Here is a 22,211-nt window from a genome sequence, read left to right on the forward strand (position 1 = left end):
CTACATCTTGTTGCTCACTTTGGTTTACATCTTGTTCCTCACTTTGGTTTCTACAAATGACTGCTTCATGCACCAGTTGATTGCACTTGTTGCACTTAGCATCAGGTCTTCTCCAACACTTAAACAATGGATGACCTAACTTGTTGCAATGCTTACAAGGAGGGTAATTTCTCCTTTTTTTGTTATTGTGTACAACAACTTCTCCATTTTCTTGCTGATTCGGCTTGATCTGGCTACCTTTTTCATCTTGTCTCATCTTCATGATTGGCGGTTAAGGCTCCTTCTATTGTTCCATCTTGTCTCATGACTCTTCTGCTTGTAAAGCATTTAAGAGCTCTGCAAGATAAAGTTTTGATAGGTCCTTTGTGTTCTCTAGTGTTGTTATGGTGGCTTCAAACCTCTCTCAAATCGTTAAAAGCAGTTTTTCCACAATTCTTGAATCTTTTAACACAGATCCAAGCAACCTCACTTTGTTGGCAATGCTTAGAAGTCTGTCAGAGTACTCTTTTACGGATTCTCAGTAGTTCAAACTCCCTGATTAGATTCAGCACTTGCATTCCACGAATCCTCTCATCACCTTCATATTCGGTCTTGAGGTAATCCCAAATTCCTTTTGTTGACTTCAAGGACATTATCCTTGTGAATACCATACCATAGGAGATACAACTGCAAATAGACATGTTTTTGCCTTAGATCTTTTCATCTTCTTTTCCTTCTATGATTTTATTTGTGCCATAGTAGGGTTTTTTGGAAGAGATTGAATTTCCTCTTCTACAGCTTCCCACATAAATCCAATGCTTCTAGGTAGGTCTTCATACGAAAAGTCCACATTTGATAATTGTCTCCATCAAAGATAGGTGGTACCATTGCTGAAAAATTGAAACCTCCTTGATGCACTCTACTAACCTCACAGATCCCTCAAGAAGATAGCTCTGATGTTGTTTTTTTAGAATAAATCAGAGGAAGACATTTTATTATCATTGCTAACAATTACATTTATAATACTTGCAGTTACTAACTCTTAAATGAATTTATGAGCAGTTACCTAAAAATATTAAATCAATAATTTGTGATCTAACTTCGGGTACAAGTTTTGATCATGGTCAAATGTAATTTTAAGAAAACAATTTTAATTTTAAAAATATTTGTTGCTAAACAATGTTATAAAACAAATTTCAAGGTGCTGCACTATATGTCGCACATTCGCACATTTCTTTTTGTTCCTTTACTTTTAGTCCCTAAAACCTTTTCTAAAAATCTTTAATTAAACTGTTCAAAACACTAACTAAATCACTTTAGTTAACTGTTTAAAGCATTATGTTAGTCGGTTTGGCGATAAAAAAATTAAAATAATTATTAAGGACGAAACGATTAAAAAAATATTAGAGACCAAAGTTATAAATAATAAAAATATAACTTTATTATCATCATTATTGTAGCTATCCCACTTATAATTATGTCCCTATAGTTTGTGCATATGTATATATTAGTAATTTAGCATTGGCAGAATCAATAAACTAGTAAGTGATCATTTCAGGTGGCCGAATTCTGTCAATAAAGAAAAGTCTCGACGATTACGGCATTAACTAGAACCTTGACACTATATATCAATTTTTAAAACTAAAGAGAACTTATCAAGAATCCAATCTTATATAATGCAACTGAGAATCATAGAATTACAATTGAACAATTATACCAAACAAAAAGAGACCAAGATTCTAATATTTTCTTAATATATTTACAATTTAAGATCATGCTGCAACTTACACGTAAACACAATCATATTACCTCCTTTTCAAGTTTCAAAACTGCCATGAAAGCTTCTTGGGGAACATCAACTTTACCAATAGACTTCATCCTTTTCTTTCCTTCAGCCTGGTTGGAAATAGACGATAATAGTATTATGAACAATCCAAGGTATAAATCAGAATTAAAACATCAATTGCGTATAAGTAATTTTACATTTCCACCACGCAATTAATGAAGTAATAACCATTTTTCTTTGTTAACACAAAATACTACAGAAGCTGAAGTGAGACACACATCTATAGCTATACATATTTCACTGTTCACTATATACATACTAGACATCCATTTCGATAGCCTTAATATAACAAAAAAATTGCGAATTTATACTAGAACATACCTGTTTCTTAAGCAATTTCTTTTTTCTTGAAATATCCCCACCTAGAACATCAAAGAGAAAAAATAAATTCAGGCAATCAGATCAGTACGAGGAAAAAATAAAGTGAAAGATGGATGTGTTGTACCAAATACAATATTGTTCGTAGTTTCTATTTTCTAAATATCTACATAAGAAGGAAATTTCACTTATAATATGAAGAGCCACATGGTCAGGAAATCTTCTCAAAATATGTGGGAAGAGGAACACGAAAAAACAAGTTAAAAGATTTCATTTAAGAACAAATAGCAACCCAAAATCTACTGAGGCATCCTGGTGGTAATAATGATTTAAATATTTTTAAGCATGTTTATGCAAGACAACCCCTAAGGTTTGCTATATTCTCTCACCGTAGCATTTGGCTAGTACATCCTTCCTTATTGCAGATATCGCTTCACTGGCAATCACTTTTGATCCTATACATGCCTAGAATAAAGAAAGCAAGCATATATGTTAATGTTATCATGGTTAGCTTAATGATTTTGAACAATTTTTTTAAAAAAAAATTAACATTAGAAGTGTACTCGATGCTTACTTGAATTGGTACTTTAAACATTTGTCGTGGTATGAGCTCCTTCAACTTCAGAGTCAAAGCCCTTCCCACAGAATACGCCTGAAAATAAAAGCCTCAGTTGATTTTCTGATAATTTGTAGACATCAAAATTAAGTATAATCACAGGATATGCAGCCAAATTTAACTATAATGGTGTAGCCTATATAATATATGATGAAGCGTAGCTTATGCAGACGGGAGTAGCAGTGAAACATAAACAGTAAACCAAGTGAGCCGTAGACAATCTTTTAAATACTGAAAATAGTATCTTGTGATATTTTATACTTCAAGTTCTGCAATAAGTGACAACAGCACTTGAGGTGAGTGCAAGGGGAAGAATCAGTAAGATAGTAGTGTAGTGAAATAGGTATTAACGCTGAGATGCGGGGGATTAAGTGGAGGGCTAAGACTGTTGTTTTACACGTCACTGATAGGAATATAGTAGTTTAAATAGTTAAATAAACCATTTAAGTTTGAATCAAAGCCGTACAATTTTTTTCCTTTTATTTAGGATCATAGCTTTAAAGGGAGAATATGGAAAAAATAGAAGCAAAATGATAATGTTAAGATAAATGTACGCCCACACAAGAAAACGCAGGATGTGTAATGATTGTATACAAATACTTCACTACTACACTCCAATGAAAAAAGGGAGAATTATAAAACAACCCCTCAAAAAAACTGGTCAGCTACACAGAAAATTGGAGGGGCTGGCTCCTGTTCACAGTAACCGCCAAGATAGTCGTGATAGTGTCACTATCTCGTGCAATTAATAATTGAGATCTTTTAACAACAGTAATAAAAGCTAGAATAGACAACACAATATTGAGATTACTTGGGATCTATTCAGACGAGCTTTGAGAATTTTTAGAAGAGAAAAGAAAAAAATGAAATATATTTCTTCACAAGTTAAAATCAGTTTACGCATAAACTAACTAATTAGAAGAAGCGCTCTCGTAATTTCTCCATGAGAATTTCGAGAACAGAAAAGAAAATAATATATATATATATAACTCCATATAAGTTAATAGTTTATGCATAAACTAATTTGAAGAAGCACTCATATAACTTCTCAAAAATTTTATTTTTAACTTATGCATAAACTAATTTTAACTTATGGAGAAATCAAATTAATTATTTTTTCTTCATATTTCTATCTATTAGAAGTCCTAATGGAGAAGCTCGTCCAATGAGGTTTTTCCAGCAAATGGCAATTTTCAAGCTGTAATAGACCAAAAATGTGTTTTTTATTAGTTTCTATTAAATACAAATTCTTTCATTATACTAACTCTCTTTTATTTATTCTCATTGAATAAAATAAGAATTACAGGTCTGACCAACTATTCTGATTACTGAATTAAGGGTCACTTCTCCTCAGTTTAAATGCCTGCCTGAGTACTTGCATTTAAACAATTGCAATCAGAGTTAAAGAATTATTTACCAGACAATTTTTTCAGAAAAAATAGAAAATCATATATTCAAGTAGGGTTTCTCCAAACCAGTATGATTCCTTAAGTTCTATTGACAGGAAAATTACATTTAGCCAGATACATATATTTATTTCCAACCCATGCATAGACCAAAACAGAAAGAATTTATAAGTTACCTTATCATTGTGCACAATTGTGGCCAATGGCTCCACACAGTCACCATTTATCCGTATGTCAAGTTTAATTAAATTATTTTCGACGTACCTGAAAATTAATTATAAGAAAGCATTAGAGCCTTATGAGAAACTTTGGAAAGACAACCTTCTCAGTCCATACTTAATAGTTAATAATACGCAAGCATAACTTTAAAACTAATATATAAAAGTATTTTATGTGCTTGAAATATTAAAAAAATAAAGTTCATCCTCCTCTGGCGCAGAGTTAAGAGTATATGAGATAATATATAAATACTTAATAATGCGCAAGGATAACTTTACAACTATATATAAAATTATTATGTGCTTCAAATATTCATCCTCTTCTGATCCAGAGTTAAAGGTATATGTGTCATGCTAAGACTGTGCATCATTTACAAGATGATAAATCACCAATTTTGATAAACTTCTAAATAAACACTTACAGGAAGAGAAAATAAATGAGTTCAGGGATAAAATGAATTAAAATTCTCATATAAAAGTGTGTTAGGATTGGATTGTTTTTGGAGACTATAAATAATTTCATACCCCTTTTAGTAATTTTACAAAAACAATTATTACTTTAGACAATTCTAAAAAAATAGATAATCTAAAAATTACTTTGCACCTAATCACATATTCAGAGTCTAGACATAAAATTTCTTTTACATGATTGTTAGAGTACATCTATATAGAAATAAGCTCTACAAAAACAAAATTGAAGCACATACTAAGTTAAAATTAATTTATGCACCTCAACCGTTTTAGAGCTCTCTCGTCTAACTTCTTCATAGACATCTATTTAACTTAAGAAGCCCATCATTCCTGCCTTAGAAATGTCTTATTGGTAGGTTTTTACAATTGAAAAGATTCCATGTCTAGAAGCCAATCCAAAAATCAGTGATGCCTACATTAACTTACAGTCCCTAAGCATTAGGTATGTCTTATTTTATCAAAACTACCCTGATTACACTAGAGAGTCGGGGGTATTTACAGTAATCAACAGTAACTTGAAAGCCAACAGAACCTCGTGTGAATATTATCAATAAATTATGCTCTTGGAGACATTTACCCAACAAACGTATACTCCATACTAGCATAACCCTTACTTCTTGACTTCAACTGATCAAAGAAATCACCAACCATCTACAAAATTGACATTTAAAACAATTCAGACACCTGAAAGTCAAAACTAGTCAAACAGAAGCATGGTTAAAAGGTTAATTGAAAAGAAATAAAGTACGAGATTACCTCTGCTAATGGTAATTCATAGACAAGTGATGCCCTATTTTCAGCAATAAATTTCATTTCTTTAAACTGCCCTCTTCTTTCTTGTGCCAGTTCCATAAGTGAACCAATGTAGTCTTTTGGTGTAAGCATCTCAATCTGTACACAACTACATTAATTACAAATAAAGACAATAAACACACACACACACACACACACACACAACTTCCGAATTAAAATGTTTTCCCCTAACTGTTCTAATTCTTGAAAAAGGTGAACAATAAAGAGAACAAAGTGCAAGAACTAACCTTAACAAATGGCTCCTCAATTGATTTCCTTTTTCCAGGCTCAGGAAGTAATGATGGGTTGGAGCATTCAACCTTCAACAATTTTGTGATTCCGACAAAAATTATGGCGTTAATATGACATTTAAAAAATAGCATATATTCAGTTTTAACAAGTAGTTCACCCAAAAAACTATTACATAGAAAGGGAGCTTAGGAATGAGAAGAAATTACAGTATCACCATTTACACAGTTTACTCTGTACACAACACTAGGAGCAGTTGTTATCAAGCTCAAGTTGTATTCTCTCTCAAGTCTCTCCTGTAATGCAAAGTAAACCAGGTTTCCATAGTTAATCAAAATGACAAATCATATTTCTGGGAATTATGCCATATATAAGAACATTCAAGCATTTCCTCTGAAAGCCAAAGTGTAGATACTTCAACAAATGCAAACCTGGACAATTTCCATATGAAGAAGACCCAGAAACCCACATCTAAAGCCAAATCCCATGGCACTCGAGGTCTCAGGTTCAAACTGTAAACCAGAAAAGAAAAATGAAGTCTTTCAATATATCACTAACCCTACCATTGTCCGCTTGACTCTAAGAAAATTGGATATTTAAGAAAAAGAATTGTTTGGTGCCAAACTTTGGATAAAATTGTATATTATAATCCACCAAATGTCAAAAAACAGCTGTACATGAAGATCTCAATCGAGTAGTTTAAATAAACTTTATGGCTGGCAGACTCTGAATGCTTCTCTCACCAAAGAAAACTAATTCAAAAGTACAACTGAATAAGTTAATAAACATCACAGTTTAAAGAAATATCAAATTGATAAAAGGAAATTATAACTAAATCAAGAAAAAATTAAATTGAATAACCAAAAACCAAATTATGTTCCTTTGCCAAAAGTCTAGAAACAAAAGATAAACCATTGTTCAAACATATCAGTATAACCTTTAGTGCAGCATCATTGAGTTGTAGCTTCTCAAGTGCATCACGCAGATCAGGGAATCTGACAATAAATGATAATAAGGGAATCATTAATGATTAATTTCAGATACATTCAAGAGTAATAATACAATTGTTTTGCTCAAGAAAGAAGAGAGTCAACAAGAGATAAATACTGGTCAGCATCAACAGGAAACAAGCCACAGAACACCATAGGAGTGGCTTCCTCGTATCCAGGGAGTGACTTATCAGCCTTTCTGCCATAGTGAGTAATAGTGTCACCCACTCTAGCATCAGCTACTGTTCTTATTGATGCAGAGAGATAGCCCACCTATTAAAGCACAACAAGATATCATCAGTAATAATGAATAAAAAATGTTTATTTTATCTTTCTTTAGAGAACAAAAATGACAATAATGCATTTACCATAGAAAGGAATTGTCATGCCAGCTAAAAATATGCACATACAGATGCATAGTTACTCAGCAGAAACAATACACCACTGCCATGCATTGTGTCATCTTTTTTATGCCATTTTTTAAGTCTTTTATCTCATTTCTCATAGAGTGTACGTACGATATGTTACAAAAAAAAGGATAGGAGAGACAAACCAAAAATACCATAAGCAATATGAAATACATCAACCAGCTAATTAAACCATCCAGAAGTACTATTTTACCTCACCAGCATACAGTTCTTCAACTTGTAGTTGATTGGGAGACAAAACTCCAATTTCATCAGCAAAGTAATCCTGCAATTTAATAATCAATTACCTTCAGACTTCAGAGAACATTAGTGGTCACCACAATGACCAAGTTTTTACCAATTATAGATTAAAACTTGTTTGAATTTGTTTGCAGTCATAATTAAAAATTTGATAAATGTTGTTAGTAGGATATTAAGTGTAATATTAGAAGTTGTTAGAAGATTCTAGACATCTCTTTGTAATCAATACTTTAGGGTTAGAACTCTATATATAGAGATGCTGATGTAATGTTTAAAATCAATCAGTTGATATTAGAGCTTTCGATCTTGGGGCTCTTCTTTACCGTCTTAGTTACGGTTCTTTTTTTTAGGGTTGCCTGAGGTGCACCTATTTCCTTTGATTATTGGGGATTGCATGAAAAGAACCGAACTCGTGGTTTTGTCACTGTTGTTTCCACTGCAGCTATTGTTGCCGGAGCTGCCGCTGTAGCATCCAATCAGATAGGCATCCTCCAATTTGTCTGTTGCCAGAGTCACACCGCCATCGGAGCTATCACACACCTGCACATACGCAATCACTCTCCGCGAGTGAGTTTTGCGAGCCACATTTTTCTGGCACGTGATGCCGCGCCCGAAAGTAGTTCCCACTGCCGTTTGTGTCGTTAGAGCTGCCTGAAGATGGAAGTTCCAAATCTGCCAGTGTTTCCCTTTTTCCTTGGGTTGCGCATCTCTCCTTTAAAAGGAGCATTGTTCATGGACAACATTGTTCTGTTCTGTTGTCTTAATGTTCTCTATTTTATTTATGAGGGGGGCTAAGGAATCCCAATTTATTTAAGCATGCCAACTCCACTAAGCAATGTTGATCTTCTGCACCTGCCTTATGACAGTCACCTTAATGGTCAAACTTATCTTTGGTGAGCTCAATTTATCAGATGCATGTTAAAGGGTATGGGTAGGCTCAACCATATTGAAGGAGAGGTCATATCTCAGGACAAGCCTAATTTTCTAAATTTGGGACAGTGATGACTCACGAATTATTACATGGTTATGGGGATCCATGATTATAGAAATCAAGAGAAATTATACGTTCTACTCCAGTGCCCATGCAATTTGGGAAAACATTGCAAATACTTATTCTATGCAATAAGACATCTCTACATGTTATGAGTTAGAAACAAAGATCTTTGGAGCCAAGCAAGGCACTCTCCCGGTAGTGTTGAAAGGTTTGTGGATTGACTTGGACCAGCATCAAAATTTGAATCTTGAAAATAGCAGAGATGTTGTCACTCTTGCTTAGTTTTTGAATGGTCTCAGATATTTATCCGGTTAGGACAAATTCTTGGGAAGGAAATACTTCCTTCTCTTTTTGAAGTCTTCTACATTGTCCGAGGTAAGGAAACTCGTTGAATGGTCATGATGAATGAGCCCTCAACTGAAGGAGCTGCTATGTTCTCTAAAAAGGCTTCCAAACCTGGGACCTCAAATCCTGGAAACATGAAACTTAACTTAAAAGACAAAGAGAATTGTTGGTAATCTCATTGTATGAAATCTAGCCACAATAACGAGACTTGCTTTACGCTACATGGAAAGAAGAAAACTCTCAATCGTTTGGCTGGAATAAAAGGATAGCCCTCAAGGAAGGCTTATCGGGCAACATCAGATTATGAAAATTCTAGCACGACTCCTTCATCCTTTTCAATTGAAGAAGAAATGTTTGCATTACGTGCTGAAATTGAATGTCTAAAATTTCTCAGAGTTCATAAATAAGCCACCTTCTGGTACTTGCTTCCTAACCATGACTGGTAAGAACTCCTCTTTTAAAATTTTAAAATTTTATATAAGGACTCTTGGCTTCTAGACTCTGGTGCGACAAGCTATATGATCCCTCATCCATCTCTTTTAACATCATATGTTTCTCTTTCTGATAACCACATTACTGTTGCCAATGGGACCTGTATTGTATCCCAATAGTTGGACGTGGTAATATTTTTCTTTCGTCATCTCTCAGCCTTAAAGACGTCCCTTACGTTCCAAAACTTTCTAATAACCTTGCTTGCGTTAAAAAAACTTTACGATGACCTAAATTAATTTGTAACATTCTTTCCTACTCATTGTGTTTTTCAGGATCTTACTATGGGAAGGACAATTGGAATTGTTAAGGAGCAGAGAGGGTTATATTATTTTAACAACTTTGGAACTAAGGATAGGATCAATAAACAAGCGTCTATCTCTTGTCTCAAGTTTGGCACTACTTTTGAGTCCTCTAAATTTGGCTTCTCCACCATCGTCGAGGACTTCCATCCTTTTTCGTTTTAAAGTTTATGTTCCCCTCCATATTTTCCAAAGAGTCTTTCCCCTCCTTATTGAGCCATTTAAATGTGATGTATTTCAACTTGCAAAGCACCATCGTGCCACATACCCTCATAGTAATACAAAGAGGGTTCATTCTTGTGATTTGGTTCATTTTGATGTTTGGGGGCCTACATCAAACTCTAGTATATCTAGTGCTAAATGATTTGTCACTTTCATTGATGATTGTACCCGTGTTCAAGGTTGTCAAACTCGAGAGTCTCCGTAGACTCGTGAGAGTTTAGTAAACTCAATTCGTAAGAGTTTACTTTATATAAAAAAAAATATTTTAACAACATAATCATTCAAAGTAATTAATTGTACAACACTAAAATAACTACATTAAGTAGTAAAAATGCCACAAAGTATCCCAAATATTATTGCAAATATGTACTCTAACTAAAAATAGAACTAGATAAAAAGGCATCACTAGATAAAAAGGCAGTAGGATGCAAATGTGTTTATAAGACCTTTACAAAGAAAGGTTAGTTTGCTAAAGGATATACTCAAACTTATGGTGTTGATTATAAGGAGACATTTGCTCCATTGACAAAGATGAATATTGTTAAAATCATTCTCCCATTGACAACTTATTTTGGATGGAAATTGCAACAATTTGATGTGAAAAATGTTTTCTTGCATGGACATTTAGAGGAAAAAGTCTACATGGAAATTCCTCTAGGTTTTAGGTCTATTGAAGAAGGGAATAAAGTGTGCGGGTTGAAGAAAGCTTACGTACTAAAGCAGTCACCCCATGCTTGGTTTGGTAGACTGACTTAGGCTATGATCTCCATGGGGTATCGATAGAGTCAAGGTGACCATACTAGAAGGTAAACTTACTCTACTCTTGGTCTATGTTGATGATATGATTGTTGCATGAGATGATGAATACGAAAAACAAATCTTGAAAGAAAAGCTTGTTGCTCAGTTTTAGATGAAGGATCTAGAAAAATTACAGTACTTCCTTGGGATAGAAGTAGCTTACTCGAAAAAAAGGCATCTTTATCTCCAAAAAAGTATGTTCATGATCTTCTCAATCAAACAGGTAAGATTTATAGAACAAAACCATAGAATTAGGAGTGATAAAGGTAGTTCTACTATGAATAAAGGCCAATACCAAAGACTTTTGGGGAAGCTCCTTTAGTTAGCCCACACTAAACCTGACATAGCCTATTTTGTGAGCGTACTTAGTCAGTTAATGCATAATCCAAGGGAGGGACATTTACAAGCCATGAACAGAATCCTTCAATATTTGAAGACAAATCCATTAAGGAGATTATTGTTCGAAAGGTATGAACAATTAAAAATGAAGGTGTATATTGATGCAGATTATGCAGGGTCTATCATAGATAGGAAATTCATCTCGGGATATTGCATGTTCTTAGGTGGAAATTTGGTGATTTGGAGAAGAAACAAAACATTGTTGCAAGGTCTACTCCATAGGCTGAATTCTGAGCTATGACACATGGGGTGCGTGATTTGAAATGGCTGAGAATTATTCTAAATTATCTTAAATGCTCTACACATTGCTTCCAATCCAATTCTCCACGAGGGAACTAAACACAGAAATTGATTGTCATTTTATTCAGGAAAAGTTGCTATCCAAGTAAATTTGTACTGAGTTTGCCAGATTCAATGATCAAATGATCAACTTGCAGATGTGTCAACAAAATCCTTAAGGGGACCTTGGATTGAATTTATTTGTTCCAAACTTGGTATATACAATTTGTATGCTCCTTAAGGAGGGGGGTGGTTAGCATAGGTATTAAATATAGGTAGTAAGTAGTTGTATTGGAAAATTGCTGAGTTGTACCTATCTATGTACCTAGGACTCTAGTTTTGGCTTTTGATATTTGTTCTCCCCTCTACTTATTGTATCAGAATTATATCAATATAAAGGTGAACATAAGAGAGGTGTGTGATTAAGCCCTCTAAAATATCTTGTCTCTTTTATTTATCTTAAATACCTGCTTGAGGAGGAGTGTTGTTGTAGGAAATTAAGTGTAGTGTTAGAATATTCTAGAGATCTCTTTGTAATCAATACTTTAGAGTTAAAATTCTCAATATATAGAGGCTAATGTATTCAAATCAATCAATTGAATAAAATCTACTCTCATTCAGATTAATCATTTTCCGTTTTATTACAAACAGGCAACTATACTAACAGTTTGTCACCACAGGCAAGAATAAGGGATCAAAAAATAGCAAACGTACTATACCTTCCCACTAGCCATGAAATAAACTCTATCACCTTTCTTTATAGACCCATCTACAATTCGGAAGTATACAATAACACCTCTGTATGGATCATAGTAGCTGCATTTAAAGAAATAATAAATATGAGTGCCTAAAGGATAAATACCACATGAAAAGAATATTAGCATAAACAACATGCAAGGGGGGTTAACCAGCCATACATACTAAAGGAATTTTATCCATGTAAATACTTCACATCTTTATGAAAGCTATTGCATCCAAGGATGTCTTTGTAGAGAGTAATTGTATAACAAATAGATGCATAAAGTACAGGTATCTGAACTTGCATTAAGCACACAACAACAAACTACATAGAAAAAGAATTACCTAAAGTATGGGATGAAGCCTAGACATGTAAATTAGATCCTTGAACTTTACAATTAGTATACCAAGTCTTAATTCAACATGTTATAATTTCTAGATTGTAGGGACCTTACCAAAATTATTTCATGGTATCAATGTCATCCAAATCTAAAAGGACAAGCTATGTGAATCAATAGTATACTGCTTATATTTATCATCAAATGGATTAGTCTGATAACATTTGAAAAGAATGAACAGTACCTGTCAAATATTAAAGCCCTCAACGGTCTTTTAGATGTATCTTCAGGTGGGGGAATTCTTGCAACAATCGCATTGAGAATATCAATTATACCTATTCCTTCCTACAGCAGAAAGTACTTCATTACGTAGAAACATGTACATATTAACGTAAAATCATAAACCAGAGAAAACAACAGGAAATGAAAGAACAATAACAAACCTTTGCAGAGCAGAGAATCGCATTGCTGCAATCTAGACCTACAATCTATACAAGAAATCAATTCCACTCACGATTTTTCTTATCAATATCATAAAAATAATTCAAGAATTAATAAATAAACAAACTAGCAATGCTCATGCAAGGATGCCCTAGTTAACCCATTCTAAAAATGTATATCTCCAGCAGTGAAACTATAACCATTCTAGTAGTAGTAATTAAACTAGGAATAATGAGACTTAAGAATGTGTTAAAATAGTAGAGAGAGAGAGATAGAGAAACTGAGAAAAAGAAACTATTGTGTTATTATGTAAAGAATACATATCAATTGATTATTTTGTCTATCATAGACTTTAAAAGTCTCGGAGATGCACTTTTAATGACTTTTAATTGTTTATTGCAAGTGAATAATTGATTATTTGGCCATTTAATCCATTAAATTGTGCAAGTTTATGGTGCAGTTCCTGCTTTAAAGTCACCAAACATGCTCCCCTGGATTACTGAACCATAACAGTTGTCAAGGCCATACTCTAACAGAACTATAAGCTAATGATCAGTACAGGTATGCTCCAATCAAAGAACATATCAATTTTATAATGCCAAAAAGTTTGCTGGCATTCTCAAGCTTCACTTTTGTGTATTTGGTTGTAAAGAAATTGCTATAATCCTGGGGACCCCAATCTTCTATTAAGTTCGTTTGGGATTGAGTAGTTTTTCTAGCCTCTTGTAGTGCTCTACCCTTATGCTCACGGTTGCCCTCTATCCTAATCAATTCCTTTCTTACCAAAAAAAGGAAAAGTATAGTGTCATAAGGGTAACTTAATGAGAAGGGTCCTAGACTATCTTAATGTGAAACTGAAAAATTTAAACTAGGAATATGATATCAGCGGTCTAAGTAGGCAGACAAACCTCTTCAATCTCCTTGATAACTCGATCTGGTTCTGCACCTGGGAGATCTATTTTGTTCAAAACCTGTTACAGAATATCTAGTGTTACTAAACATGCACACATGCAACACATTCGGACATTTTATCTCATGATTTTATGACTTCAGAAAAGTAATGAAAAAAATACAAAAACAATTCATCCTTATTTTGAAAAGAGCCATGCCACAAAATTACACAACTGCTTAGTAAGTGTAAATATGTGGTCTTTTTTCCCAAAAAAAAAAGAAATATTTGGGTTTATTAATTGAAAAATAGCATCAATAAAGGATAATGTGTATCTCAGTAAACTAAAACAAAAATTAAATATAAGTTAAAAGTAGAATAACAGAAATAATGTACTCACAGGGATGATTTCTAGGTTGTTCTCCAAAGCCAAATAAACATTAGCTAGGGTTTGTGCTTCAACACCCTGTGATTTGAAAGCAAATTTTTGCAAAAGCATAAACAAGAATTACTGAAAGATCACTCTCACATGATAAAGGAAATAAAACCAGAGGGGAAAAAAGAGCAATAAAAGCATAGAGATTCACCTGAGAAGCATCTACTACTAGAAGAGCACCCTCACATGCAGCAAGTGACCGGGAAACCTGGCCACAGTTGAATAGTCACAATGTATTATTGTATTGATTCTGAGAAGGGTTTAACGGCCACCAAAAAAGAAAGAAAAGAAGATTATGTTCATTTCCAACACTCAAACCCAATTGAGTGGGAAGTGTCATTTAGAAAGACTAAATGGAAACTCTAAAATGTGATTGATATATAGCGTTTTATTTACATTTTCATGCAGTTTTTGTTCTCATTGTTAGCTAAAAACAAAGGATGTGGCTTCTTAAAAGGTTCTAGAAAAAGAGAAGGAAAGAGAGGTGGGGGCGGAGATCAAATAGAATGCCACCCACATTTGATAGCCGTCCTCTGTTTTCTGTTTCTTTTTTGAAAAACCAATTTATTTTCAAAAGCTCGCCATTTATGCCTACAAATTCTTGAAACTACAACTTGATGGAGAGAGTTCACAAGACTGACAGTCGTGCTTAAGTTTCTCTGTTCAATGTTCATATAGGTGTTACATGTCGTTGTAGTCCCTAAATTTGAAGCAAAAAGAAATGAAATGGGACAAGACTGGTGCAAAAAATAATACAATAGAAAGAAGCATATAACAGATAGGCAGTTAGCATGTACGTATAACTAACTACATCACATACCTCATAGGAGAAGTCGACATGACCTGGTGTATCGATTAGATTCAAGCAATAAGGTTCATTTTCAAAAACATAACGCATTCGAGCTGCCTGCCATGATAAAAATCAGCCAAATACCTTCTCAAATATCTTAACATCGAAAAACAACTTCAAACTCACATTTCCCAATCTCTCACACACGATTAAGCTAATATAATACGGGATTAGGAAATGGTGGAACCTGGAGCTTAATAGTGATGCCTCTTTCTCTCTCCAAGTCCATGTTATCGAGAAACTGATCCTTCATGTCTCGCTGTTGCACCGTGCCAGTAACCTGAAGCAACTTATCCGCCAACGTCGATTTCCCGTGGTCAATATGCGCAATGATGGAGAAGTTCCTTATATTACGCACCGGCACCTAAAACCAATACAATCCAAACATGTTTACTGCTACGAACGACGGGCAATTTGGGGAAATACGACAAAATGTAACTAATGGTGATACCTTAGAGAGACGGTGTTCGCCGGCTTTGGCGGCGGAGTCGAAGTCGGTGCTGGCGACCTGGCACAAAACGCCGGAGCGAAACGTGGAAGCATTTGGAAAGACGGAACTAAGGCAGCGTTTGGATGAGTGGAATCTGGTAGTGGTTCTTCTTGTTCTGCTTCGTTGAGCATGGAAGAGCGCGCGTTGGTGGTGGTGTGGTTGTTGCAGTTGAGTTTTAACGGATAAGAATAGAGACGCGCCACAAATTTCTGCGGCCATTGGAAGTGTGACTCTACTGCACCGTTGCCAATGGAACACGAGCCTTCAACTTAACTTTTGTGCTGGATCAAGTTGGGCTGGATCCGTTCGAGTGTGTTTCTTCCTGCACTCCCATAATTTTTTCCTGCACCTCTGTGGGTCTATATAAAATAAAAATATCTTTATATATGTTACTGGGTTATTAACCCGGGAAAGATTGTTTGCAAAAGAATATATTAATAAATAATTAAATAATTATAATTTATGTAGGTAATATATTTTAACTTTTTTTTTTTGCATTAAAGATGTCTTAAAGTGTCTTATATAAAAATATTTATACATTGAAATGTTTTAATAATAAAAAAATTTTATTCAATATAACAAAGATATCACATTTATACCAAATAACCAAATACCAAATAACAAAAAAAAACATAAGTTAGAAAGCAGAAATATAATAATTATAAATATTAATAATGTTTGAGCAACCGTTGTACACATTAAGTCCAACTAAATTTAAAAATTTATCTTTTTTATCAGGCTTTAAAAACAGTCATGACTCCCAAATATATTACAATAAACTTTCAATCAAATTATTTTCATAATGATAACTCGAAAGTGTTGTCATGTATGTTCATCATCATCTACTTCAAAAATAATTTTATCATTTTCCTGAAGTGAGTGTTCCCCATAGAATTCTTTCCATCCACTTCCCAATTTGACAGTCTTTTTGGAAACATTTCGGATTAGAACTTTGCATTGCACTTGTTCATTTGGACCGTGCAAAGTGACATTTTGGAATCTACCTCTTCGCACATAAACTGCGAAAGTCACAGGCAAATCCTACACAACAATAAAAAGTTAAATATTTGCAATTGTGAAAAAAAAATCATTTCATATAATATATGTAAAGCAAAAGTCAGTTATAAAAAAAGATATCAGATGACTTGTTGTGCACTCGAAAGCAGCCAAAGTTAGTGTAAAATGCAGTGCATGATAGTGAGCTTCGACTTTCAATCTCTACGGCAGTAGTTTCGGACAACGTATCCTCAAATATGGTTACATCAAAACAGCTATCCCCACGTAACGGAAGACAATTTGATGAGATCCTTCTTTTAACGCGCACTCCATCGCAACCTTTAACCATTAAGGGATTATGCATGTCCATATTATAACGTACCTTGAATATATTTCCTTTTGATGTGCAAGGGTCCATATAAAATTCAGTTTCGTACCAAATATTATTGCAAAGGCCCCATCCACAAAAAAATCATACTATGATAATATAAGCATAATATGAGAATGTTGACAAAGAATAGTTAATCCTAAAACGGAAAGAAAAAAATAACATATGGAGAATAAATATGAGAACATATACCTCCGAAGGATGATGCTCTTGAATGTACCTATTGTTTTCCTGCTTATGATTTCTGTTGAGTCTGCGTTGTTCATTAAAAGTTAATGAAACACTGAAGTGGTTTACTAGATAAAAGTATACAGAGGGTAGAGGTAGATTAAAGTTCAGAAACTTTTCAGAAATGCAAACTAATGGTGTGATTGTGGAAAGGTATATAATTTATAAATAATAACTAATAATTAATAAAGAAAAGGAAAAAAATGTTACATTTCTAGGTATTGAAATGATGAATGGTAATTTTTGGAAATAACAGTCATACTAAATAAATTGGTATTTTCCATTATGAATGAGAAGTACAGACAACCATAGAAAAGAAGATTGTGTAAACAATGAGTTTAAAATACAAAAGTTTGAAAAAGACTTCAGTAGTTAAGTATACGTTTTAATGTGAAATGAGAAACCTATGAGGCAACACATCAATCCAATCCAGCAGAGCAGAGTGCCTGTCTAAAAAATGCACCCTCATGAATAAATAAATATTTTTGTGGTTAAATACCCATTCACAAATATCCCGTCTCTAAAAAAAATAAACAGAATTCCAAATAAAGTGCGTGGTGCATATTTGAACATACATGTGCACATCATAAATTCATTTTAATATATCATATTTTTAATTTAAAATTAACAAAAATTACATTCTATATTTAATTTATTTTATTTTTAATTAGTTAGCTTATACATTTAGTATGAAGTAGGAATCCGTTTTTCTAAATTTTTGAAAATGACAGTGATACTAAATAAATTACTATTCTTCACTATGAATGAGAAGTACAGAAAACCATAAAAAAGAATATTGGGTAAACAATGGGTTTAAAATTCAATAAATTGAAAAGGACTTCAAGAATTAGGTATACATTTTATGTATTTTGTTTCTATTTAATTATCATTTCTTTAATTTCAAATTAACAATAAACATCTTTTACAATTACAAAATTAATTTCTTTTATTTTTAATTAATTAGCATATATTATGAAGTAGAAATAAAAAAAGTAGTATACTTTTCTAAAACCATAAAAAAGAACATTGGGTAAACAATGAGTTCAAGAGTTTGAAAAGGTGTTCAAGTTAGGTATACATTTTATGTATTTTGTTTCTATTTAATTATCATACTTTTAGTTTTAAATTAACAATAATTATCTTTTATAATTAGAAAATTAATTTCATTTATTTTTAATTAGTTAGCATATACATTTATTATGAAGTAGGAATAAAAAAGCAGTATACTTTTCTAAAGACTAAGTTTATTAAATAACGGTACTATTATAAATATTTAATATAACAATATTAAATACATCAGTTTGTTATAAAAGTAAAATTGATTTTTAATCACATATTATTGTAACAATTATAATAAATGTCACTCAACTGTGTTTTACCTTTACTAGCTTAACATTTAGTGATTATTATAATTCCATGCAATACTATTTCCTAATGAATCATAAAAATTTATGAAATCTATAATATAAAACACTCTGTTATGCTATAAATTACTATTATAATAATAAACAGTTAATATCAAAATATACATGTTGTCATTTTTTAATATAAATTGAAGTTCACATTATGATTTATGATTTAAGTTGAAACTATAATTATAGGTTTATCACATTATTCCATTGTTTTTAAATATTATAAAAAATTTCAGTGTAAACAACATTTTCTATCTTCATCAAGAATAAGAATTTTCATTCATTTTTTTGTTCTAACTCTAGAAATAGCTACATAGAATTGTCCATGTGTGAAAACTAGACGTGGAAGATATAAACCAACTTTAGTCAATGATTGACCTTGGCTTTTATTGATTGTTGTTGCAAAACATAGAGCTACTTGAAATTGTCTTCTTTGAAATTTGAATGGCATACCTGAATCTGAAGGGATCAAATTCATTCTTGAAATGAAGATTTTATCACCAATATTTGTTCTTGTTAGAACTGCTACACAGATAACATTTTTCTTCAAATCAAGAACTTGCAACCTTGTTCCATTACAAAGACCATTGACTTGATCAATATTTCTCAAAAGCATAATAGGCACGCCAATTTTCAAATGAAGTCGATGATTGGTATCCCTGAACATTTTTTCTCATTTAAGAACTTAGAGGTGAACCATTCACCTTCAATTTCATGATCTTCCTCTGATTGGCAAGGTGTATCCAAACTAAGATAAGTTATTTCTTTACCATTTAACATAGATAAAATAAAATCATTCACTTGCTATACTGATTCAATTGTTGGACAAAGTATTGCTCCATCCTCAAAGTACCCAAAACACATCATGTCAGTTAACAAATTAGGATAAACAAAATTCACCAATGACAACAAAGGTGTTTCTGTGGGCTCAATCAATAGATCAGGTGGGATTTCCACTACACACTCACCATTTTCATTCAAACCAATTTGGCCATCTCCAATTTTGAGAATCCAATCAACAAATTCTTTGATACTGTTTGCGCTTACATTAGATTTTGCATTGTTTAATCTCATGTTTTGAGAAAGTTTTAAGATGACAGCTTAGCCACAAATGAGAAGAGTTGATTGTTGACTTCACAACATCGTATCTTGATCATTTTTTTACAACTAGCAATATTTGCCTGAAATCACCTCCCAAAACCACAAACTTCCCACCAAAAGGTTTTTTACTATTTCCCTCATTAATCATTCTCATAACATCTCTCAAAGTTCTGTCAAAGGCCTCAAAACACATTCCATTCATCATTGGTGCTTCATCCCAAATAATCAATCTCATTTCAATCAAAAGTCTAGCACAATGACTTCCTTAAGGTATATTACAAGTTGATTCTTCATTTATTAGAATAGGAATGCAAAATCTAGAATGTGTTGTCTTCCCTCCAGGTAGTAGTAAAGAAGCAATTCCGCTTGATACTACATTCAAAACAATCTTTCCTGTAGATCTAACTGCAGCAGATAATGTTCTCCGCATGAGAGTTTTGTCAGTTCCACCATAACCATATAGAAAGAAGAAAGCACTCTTTTCAGACTCAACTGATGAAATGTTCTCTTCATAAACATTTAATTGCTCAGTTGTGAGACATATCAACAATGACATATGCTCTTTTTCCATTTCATCTTTGTTGTTGTTAAGTTCATCCATAATAAACCTATTTTGAAACAAAGATGAATGAGAAGGATCAAGGCAAACAGACAAATTCTTGTAATGACTACCCATTTGCCATTAATAACACTTGTATTTTTAATAGACAGAGATCATGTAGTTGTTTCTCCTCGAGTTGAAGACCTAACATTATTCAAAAGCACGCGCCATTTCTAAATGTCTAATGGTGTTTTGGGGAAAAAATACTTTCAAATACGACATCTCTAAAGTTGTCGAAATGGTGAAAAGGAGTAAAGGAAAAGGAGAGAAGGGAGGGCAGAAGGTTGAGATGAAGGGTTGCGATTAGGGTTTGAGAGGAAAGAGAGTAATCAGGTTTCAGAGACCGAGAGAATGGGGAAAGCGAAAAAAAAAAACGCTAGAAATCGGAAATTCAAATTCAAATTCAAAAACCATTACCTTAAGGATGCTCTGTCATTGTTCTCCAACATCTGTTGGAATCGACATTGCACAGTCATTCACGGAAAAGGAAAAACCATGTTCAAAAACCCTAATTCAAGAATCCTAATTTAGTTGCTTTAGAGAGAGAACTGCAAAAACAAAATGAAAGAGATTGGGGAAAGAGAGAGAATGGGAAAAAAAGTGAGTTTTAAAACATTGGCCAGTTTTGCACCAGCGGAAGCAAGGGCCTGTTTTGTTCACAAAAAAAATAAAAAAAAATTCACATTACGATCGACACGTGTCAAACTTTATTCTTTCAGTACATATTAATATCGGTTTTCTTTTCAAAAAAATGTGAGAACACCACGTGTAGAAAGTTTCTTGGTTGTGCTCCCTTAAATGTTATAAGTATAGATTTCAAAAGCACACGTCATTTCTAAATGTCTAATGGTGTTTTTGGGCAAAAGTGCTTTCAAATACGACATCTCTAAAGTTGCCAAAATGGTGAAAAGGAGTAAAGGAAGAGGAGAGAAGGGAGGGCAGAAGGTTGAGATGAAGGGTTGCGATTAGGGTTTGAGAGGAAAGAGAATAATCAGGTTTCAGAGACAGAGAATGGGGAAAGCGGAAAAAGATGTTAGAAATCGGAAATTCAAATTCAAAAACCATGACCTGAAGGGTGCTCTGTCATTGTTCAGCAACATCTGTTGGAAACGACATTGCACAGCCATTCACGGAAAAGGAAAAGCTATGTTCAAAAACCCTAATTCAGGAATCTTAATTTAGTTGCTTTAGAGAGAGAAAATTGCAAAAACAAAACGAAAGAGATTGGGGAAAGAGAGAGAATGAGGAAAAAGTGAGTTTTAAAACATTGGACCGGTTTTGCACTAGCTGAAGCAAGGGCTCGTTTTGTTAAAAAAAAATCAAAAAATCTCACATTGCGACACATGTCAAACTTTCTTTTTTCAGTAAATATTAATATTGTTTATTTTTTCAAAAAAACGTGAGAACGCCACGTGTAGAAAGTTTCCTGATTGTGCTCTCTCAAATGTTATAAGTATAGATTTCAAAAGCACGCGCCATTTCTAAATGTCTAATGGTGTTTTTGGGCAAAAATGCTTTCAAATACGACATCTCTAAAGTTGCCAAAATGGTGAAAAGGAGTAAAGGAAGAGGAGAGAAGGGAGGGCGGAAGGTTGGGATGAAGGGTTGCGATTAGGGTTTGAGAGGAAAGAGAGTAATCAGGTATCAGAGACAGAGAATGGGGAAAGCGGAAAAAGATGCTAGAAATCGGAAATTCAAATTCAAAAACCATGACCTGAAGGGTGCTCTGTCATTGTTCTTCAACATCTGTTGGAATCGACAATGCACAACCATTCACGAAAAAGGAAAAGCTATGTTCAAAAACCCTAATTCAGGAATCCTAATTTAGTTGATTTAGAGAGAGAGAGAATTGCAAAAACAAAACGAAAGAGATTGGGAAAAGAGAGAGAATGAGAAAAAAGTGAGTTTTAAAACATTGGACCG

The 22,211-nt window shown here is 33.3% G+C and overlaps 1 protein-coding gene across 2 annotated transcripts; it reads right to left on the bottom strand.

Moving 5' to 3' along the window:
• Window positions 1–1,631: 1,631 nt before the first annotated feature.
• Window positions 1,632–15,917, bottom strand: LOC137820092 (Small GTP-binding protein). 2 transcript variants are annotated; one of them, XR_016515841.1, is made up of 22 exons: window positions 15,524–15,896; window positions 15,260–15,436; window positions 15,043–15,129; window positions 14,374–14,430; window positions 14,187–14,252; window positions 13,806–13,868; window positions 12,900–12,944; window positions 12,701–12,801; window positions 12,100–12,196; window positions 7,506–7,577; window positions 7,003–7,157; window positions 6,833–6,890; window positions 6,327–6,407; window positions 6,113–6,191; window positions 5,895–5,966; window positions 5,611–5,745; window positions 5,432–5,505; window positions 4,342–4,429; window positions 2,718–2,795; window positions 2,533–2,608; window positions 2,147–2,187; window positions 1,632–1,875 (listed from the first exon to the last, which is right to left on the bottom strand). XR_016515841.1 is itself a non-coding variant. In XM_068623895.1 (22 exons), exons 1-22 carry the CDS (start codon window positions 15,779–15,781, stop codon window positions 1,780–1,782), a joined length of 2,064 nt encoding a protein of 687 aa, XP_068479996.1. In that variant the 5' UTR covers window positions 15,782–15,917; the 3' UTR covers window positions 1,632–1,779. The 2 variants fall into 2 exon arrangements, 1 of the variants encoding a protein (XP_068479996.1); XM_068623895.1 differs by having other exon boundaries at window positions 6,105–6,191; window positions 15,524–15,917.
• Window positions 15,918–22,211: the final 6,294 nt, after the last annotated feature.

This window comes from Phaseolus vulgaris, chromosome 9, assembly GCF_051622355.1.
Source record: "Phaseolus vulgaris cultivar YP4 chromosome 9, ASM5162235v1, whole genome shotgun sequence".
In the NCBI taxonomy this organism is placed as follows: Eukaryota; Viridiplantae; Streptophyta; class Magnoliopsida; order Fabales; family Fabaceae; genus Phaseolus; species Phaseolus vulgaris.